At 46.8% G+C, this 6,627-nt stretch overlaps 1 protein-coding gene across 1 annotated transcript in view; it reads left to right on the top strand.

Moving 5' to 3' along the window:
• Positions 1–406: 406 nt before the first annotated feature.
• ZNF274 (zinc finger protein 274) overlaps positions 407–6,627 on the top strand; it is a 29,474-nt gene continuing 23,253 nt past the window's right edge. Inside the window, exons 1-4 of the mRNA XM_045292309.1 lie at positions 407–453; positions 868–961; positions 2,116–2,242; positions 2,963–3,058. Coding sequence (XP_045148244.1) covers positions 905–961; positions 2,116–2,242; positions 2,963–3,058 — 280 coding nt within the window. The 5' untranslated portion in view covers positions 407–453; positions 868–904. The remainder of the gene's footprint in view (positions 454–867; positions 962–2,115; positions 2,243–2,962; positions 3,059–6,627) is intronic.

The following is a 6,627-nucleotide window of genomic DNA, read 5'->3' as shown; positions in this document are numbered from 1 at the left end:
TTCCTGAGAGGGTAGTTGGTGCCGCTAGGTTCCAACCATCCACCTTTCTGGTTCCCGGCCCAAGGCGTTAACTACCTGGCCGTCAGGGCCCCGCTCCTTGAAGGAGGGTGTACTGATCAGACTCACCCCAAACACGTGCTACGCTGAGCCCCGTCCCTCCCGTCTTTACTCCGTTCTGCTCGGCACGACCCTGTCCCAGTCTGGGCCGCAGGCTTCCACAGGTGCTGTCACCCCTGGCCCCGCGACCTCCCAGTCCCGCTGAGCCGCCAAGACGTCCCGTCGACGACCCACCTCCCGACCACCCCGTCCTCGCCGGCGCCCTGCCAAGATGGCCGCCGCTTGGGCGCGGCCGGGCGGGGCGCGCCGCGAGGGCGTCTGGGAGTTGTAGTCCGGGCGGGCCCTCTGACGCATTCGGCCGCGGGTCGCTCGGAGCCATTGTAGGACACGGCGCGGGTGAGTGCGGCGTGGGCTCCGCGCCCGTCGGGGGCCGTGCGGGCAGCGCCGGCCCGGCGAGCCGATGAGCGCCCGCAGCGGGGTCGCGGCCGGCCGCGATCCCTCCTGCCCGCGCCGGGCTCAGGCCCCGCGTGACGGCTTCCCACGGCTAGGGCGGCATGGTCGGGGCCGCGCGAGCGAGGAAGACCGCGTCCTTCGAGTCCGGGGTGGGGAGTGGGATCCGCGCCCTCCCCGTGCGGAGGAGAACGGGCTTCCTCCACGCTTGGGGGCAGTTGGGGACTCCCCCCTTCTCTGGGCCTGGTTCTGAGTGTGTTCCCCGAAGTCGGCGCTGGGTTTGCACTCTTGCTGGTGAGGGGCTTCTCTGGACAAAGGGCTGCCACCTAGCCCACACGCTTTCCCCGCTTTTTCTATCAGTGGCCTTTTCAGGACTCTGCCGTCCCCCACCAGAGTGATGTCGAGGAAGCGTGTGGATGGAAAGCCCTCCGGTCTCCCAAAGGCCTGGTCTGGGGTAAGTGGAGGTCCCCTTGAGCTCCAGGCTGCCTCTACGGGGAGATGAGTCACCTAGGTCCCCAGATGCCCTGGGGAGTGGGAAGCGTCTCGGCCGAGAGACATCTGGGTGATGCCACACACGTTCAGCCGTCCAAATGATTGTGGAAGGTTTGGAGGGTTAGGTTAAAACCAAGCCCTAACTGGCCCTCTTGTCACTTGTGACTCAGGACAGCTTAGAACGGACCCATAGGGTTTCCAAGGCTGTAACTCTTTGGTTCCTGGCCTTCTGGCTAGCAGCAGAGAGCAACCAGGGCTCCCGTGAGGATCAGATTTGTGCGCTTCGATTTTCCCCTAGAGGTAAGAGGGCTGAGCAGGTTGGTGTTTAGATTTCAGCAGCTCCATTGGCATCAAGCGGGATGGAAGGTGAACCCAGTGCAGTTCCAAAGAGGAACGAGATGGGGGGTGTAATCCTGACAGAAGGGTGGAGAAGTAAGGGAGAGGTCATAGCTCGGGGTTGAAGATTGCAGTGTATGAGTGATTCTTCAAGAAGTTCCTCTGTGGGAGGCTTCAGCACTCCCAACCCTAAGTTGAAGAATTAGTTAGAAACGGGTTTGTAACAGAGGAAGGCACCCGGTTCTGCTTGGAGTGTTGCCCTTGGGACCAGAACCAGGGTCTGCCCAAGGCCCTTGGGCTTGCTCAGTTTTCACGTTCTACAGGTATACCGCAGTGATAATCCAGGGTGTGTCCAGACTGACTCAATAAACAATATTATAACAAGGCAGATCACACTTTTTTTGCCTTTCCAATCCATATAAAAGTTATGTTGTCATGTGCTATCGCATGGAAAACTTTGAAGTGTTGTGAGAATTTCCAAAACTGTGACACACACACACACACACACACACACACACACACACACACACAGGAATTGAGACTACGCTGTTGGAAAAAGGGTGTGGATAGACTTGCTCAGGGTTGCCACAAACCTCAAACTCAATAGGATGAGATATACCTGTAAAAATGGGACCCTACGTGCGACTTGGATTTTTCAGAACCCTGAATGCTCAGGTCACCTTGCTGCCATCCTCTGCAGCCTGTGCCTGGTCAGCCTCTCCTTCCTTGCCAGCATGGGTAAGGACTGGCCCTGGCTGAACAGGAACTTGTGGGTCTTAGGAACCAGTGACCTTTGAAGATGTGGTCCTGAGTTTCACCCCGGAAGAGTGGGAACTGCTGGATCCCATGCAGAAGACCCTGTACAGGGAAATGATGCTGGAGAACTACCGGAACCTGGTCTCAGTGGGTAAGGCTGGTCTCTCATGTCAATAAAGACCTGCTTTGAAGTGCAAAGTGGTGCCTCAGAGGTGGGTGTCTATGCTTGGAGTCCTGCTGCAGGGATCAGGGTGGCTACGTTTGGGTCCTGGGGTCTGAAGGAGAAAGATGGTCCCCTTCTGAAGTTCCACCTAGGCCATCCCTCAGAGCCTCTGAAGGCTGGAAGGTGGGCCCATCCACCTAAAAGGATGTTTGCAACCATATTTCGAGATGTTTGTTGTCATAACAAGAGATCCAGCGACCTGGAGTCTGCAACTCCTGAGTATCAAGTATCCTGGAGTGGTTCTTTTAACAGCTCTTCATTGTTAGTGTGTTTTTCATCCTTGGAACGATTGAATCTGCATAGTTGCAGCTCCCAGTGTCCTATCTATATTGAAAGCAGAAAGATGGGTTGAAGGAGCCCTGGTCAATCCTCATTTCACAGCTGGCATGTTTATCAAGAAACAAAAGCTTTCTCCTCAGAGATCCCAGCCTGACCTCCCTTGCTGTACCATTGGCCACAAGTGAGTGCCACCAATATCCCCAATTTATAGTCTGAGCGAAGCAAGCTTCAGGAATGAGGCGGTTTCATTACCTTAGGCCAGAGCATAGCAGGGAGAACATGGGGACAGAGTGAGCCACAGTGAGACAGCGCTCTCTCCTGAACATAAGCCACCCCGCCCCCAAGCCCTGTCGCTTTTTCCCTGAACAGAACATCAGCTTTCCAAACCAGATGTGGTGTCTCAGTTAGAGGAGGCGGAAGAACTATGGATGAAGGAGAGAAAAATTCCTCAAGACACCTTTCCAGGTGAGAACCAGGCAAGTGGGAGTTCCTACAGGTAGCAGGTTCTAGTGTTTGCACAAGGAAACAAGGTAGGCAGAGAGACCTCAGGTAAGGTCCTAAGTGAGTAACTGCATATGTGCAAAATGAACAACAAAATCAACACCGTGTTGTCTTCCTGCCTTAGAGGTCTCAATTGAATGTGAAAGTTACACCTCATATAGGTGGCACGTGGTAGATGGAGTTAACAGTGAGAGGCGTCGTTACCTAGGGTCTGTGTGCTTCCCTCAAGTAATCACCACAAACTTTGTCAGGAGTATGTCTATAAAAACGTGTAAGTTTTAGGAGTATGTATCTCTCTCTTTTTAAAAAAAAAATTTTTTTTTTTTTTTTGTATCTCCCTCTTGATAAACATCTAAATGGTTGCCAGTTTCTTGTATCCAGTTGCATGGACTTCCCTACATACATTCTGTTGCATTCATGACTCGAGTATTTCTGTAAGTAGATTTCTAGAAATGGAATCGCAGGATTAATTGATGTGCGGCTTAAAAATCTGGTAGAAGCAGTTGCCTGGTGCGATCGTAAAATAGAAGGAGGCTTCAAAAAGTCTGTAGAATTGTGGGAAAATATAATCTTTCAGTTCCATTCTTCACAAACTTTTAAAACCTGTGTGTGTGTAAGTAAATGTGCCCAAGTGAAGGGGAAGTTCTTTTCATCACCACCATGGTGGGCTTTTTAAGGTTTACAGATACTGTAGGCAAAAAGTAGTTCATGTTTCACTGGCGCATTTTGTATTTCACTCCTGATGAAGTTGAGTGTCTTGTAAACTTCGAGGAGCTCATATGCTTTCCCAGCTTTCCTCTGTTTGCTTTATTGGCGTTGTAAGAACTCTGCATAGTCTGGATACTAATATTATAGGGACTATGCCCCTGGCCAAACTTATCTTTTTACCTTTTTACAGCTGATTTCTTACTATACCAAAGTTTTGTCATATAGACTGGTTTTTTCCCCCAAGCATGTTTTTTCTCTGTTGTGGATTCTAGCGTTCATAGGTAGGTAGATTCTGTGAGAGGATTTGATAGAATTTATGGGGAAAAGGAATTAAGAAAAAATATACGTTAACTTTATTTTGTAACGTATGCTCCATCAAGTTCAAGATACTTTAGTAACCACTGATATCAGCCATGTAGCCCATCCCTAGAGAACCGAGGGCCTGGGGCTATAACCACATCAGTGCAATCTAGTTTACATTATTAACTGAAGAAAAGTGAGTGCTTTTTAAAGATGTTTTTAAGGTAAAGAAACGAAAGAAATCAGAAGGAGCCAAATCAGCACTGTAAGGTGTATGCGTAATGATTTCCCATAGAAACACAAATTACTCATTTGATGAGAAGAGTAGGAACATTGTCCTATTGGAGAAAGATTCTTTGGTGAAGGTCTCGGGCTTTTTTTGGGGGGGTAGGTGGGGTGGGGGGTAATGCTTTGGCTAATGCTCAAAAACACTCAAATATTACTATTATAATAAGCAAATCTTATTCTTAAACCCTTCAGAATGTCAACCAACAACATGCCTGAACATCTCAAAAAATTGTTGCTATGACCTTTGTTGACTGGTGCACCTTCGTTTTGAATGAACCATTTCTTCCTCTAGGAAACCATTGCTTTGACTGTGCTCTGTCGTCCTTATCTTTAATGTTAAGACGTGCTTCCTCTCCTGTTAAAATGCTTCCAAGAAATGCTTCAGGATCTTGATCCCACTTGTGTAATTTTTCATTGAAAGCTCGGTTCTTGTATGCAGCTGATCTGAGTGCAGCAGTTTGGGGACACATTGGGTGAAAAGTTTGTTCAGCTTAATCTTTCAGTCAGAACTGTGTAAGCGGAATCAGTCAATTGAGATGTCTGATGTTGGCTATGATTTTTGCTGTTTATCATTGTTCCTCTCCAATTAAGGCATGAACACATGTTTCCGCGCAATTGATGTGGATGGTCTACTGTTGCGAGTTTCAGCTTCAACATCATGTCCCTTCTGAAAACTAATTATCCATTTGTAAATCACTGATTTCATTGGGAATTGTCTCCATAAACTTCCTACAGCATCAGTGATCTTACCATTCTTCGACCTAAGCTCCACCATAAGTTTGATGCTTGTTCTTCCTTCAATATTAGCAGGATTTGTGCTGCTCTGAGAAGGGGCTCTTTTCAAACTGACGCCTTAACCTTCATAGTGCCTCAAAGTAGAACCAGTTCAGATGCTTTATAGCAAGGATCTTGATGCAAAATAAATAAATGGCATTCCCTGCCCGCCCCCCCCCCCAATAATACACATTTCCTATAAACTTTTTGAAGACCCTTCTTATAAATACTTTCTTATGTTCTTAATTTGTCTTTTATTTAATTTTTTTGGATCTTGCTCGTATATGGTTTGGGACACAAATACTAGTTACATCATTTTCTGACTAGATTCTTCCTCTCTTTATTGGAAACCATGTCTTTGCTGTGGACTAAATTCCCATCATCTTTATCTTCTGATCCCTTCTAAATTTTCTCTTTTACTCCCATTGTCCCTTAGTAAATACTACATTGCTTTAGTTAATAAATACCGTACTGCATTGTTGCTTTAGAATGAGTTTAGGTAGGTGATGGTGCCTCTCTTTTTATTTTTATTTTTTTAACCTTAGAGATCCTCAGCCATTTAGTTTACCAGGTAAAAATCTATCATTGGTTTGTCAGAATTTACTAAGTAAATCCTATTAAAATGTGGGTTGTGTTTGATTGGATTTATAGATTACCTTGCAGTTAGTTAAACTTTGGGAGGGACCATATTGTGCGGCTTACTACTTATGCTCTATTGGGCCATCCCAGCACCGTGCTTAAACTCTCATTGATGTTGGTCAAGAATTTTCCCAGCTCATTGTCATTTTTCACTAATAATTAAATGGGGGCTTCAAAACTCACATGAGAAAAAAGTTTATTTTCTTAACATTTTTCCATACACTTTTGAAGCCCCACCATTAAGAGGAAGAAGTGTACACTTTTAAAAAAAAATAACTTTTTGCCTTTATGTCATTTAGTTCAGTACATCGGTGTTTGTAAACGCGAATCTTGACAGTGATGAGTGGGTATTGGGTCTTAGGAAGGTTCCTGGGGTTTGATGAAATAGTCCCCTACCCCTTCTTAATCAGAATCAGTAATAGCCCTGGTTTCTCCTTCCGAGCTTCCCAGGCAGTCCTGAGATTGGGTCTTCTCTTGTGAACAGCGAACACAGTGACCCTATAAGCACCTTGTTGTGACGCGTTCCTGTGAGTTCACGGACTTGTTTCGAGTTCTCTGTGTCAGTGTTGTCGAATTAAGCTGGCAGGTTTATTTTATTTATGTGTTATCGCTGACGATGCTTGTGCGGAATCTACACCTAGTGCCCTCATCTTTGTCAGTGTTTCTCTTGGCCATAACAGAGAGGAATTGGAGCCACTGTGGCTTCTAATCCCTTGTCTTGAATCTATCTCATTTCTCGTTTCTCCAGGTTCAGCTTATCGATTCAGCATTAGCATTTTTTAGTTTTCTTTCCCTTGTTCCACGTCATTCTTTTTTTTTAATAT

This window comes from Echinops telfairi, unplaced genomic scaffold, assembly GCF_000313985.2.
Source record: "Echinops telfairi isolate 266 unplaced genomic scaffold, ASM31398v2 ScPeMD7_655;HRSCAF=1070, whole genome shotgun sequence".
Taxonomy (NCBI): domain Eukaryota; kingdom Metazoa; phylum Chordata; class Mammalia; order Afrosoricida; family Tenrecidae; genus Echinops; species Echinops telfairi.
Note: the sequence above shows the minus strand (reverse complement) of the source record. Positions and strands in the feature narration are given on the sequence as shown.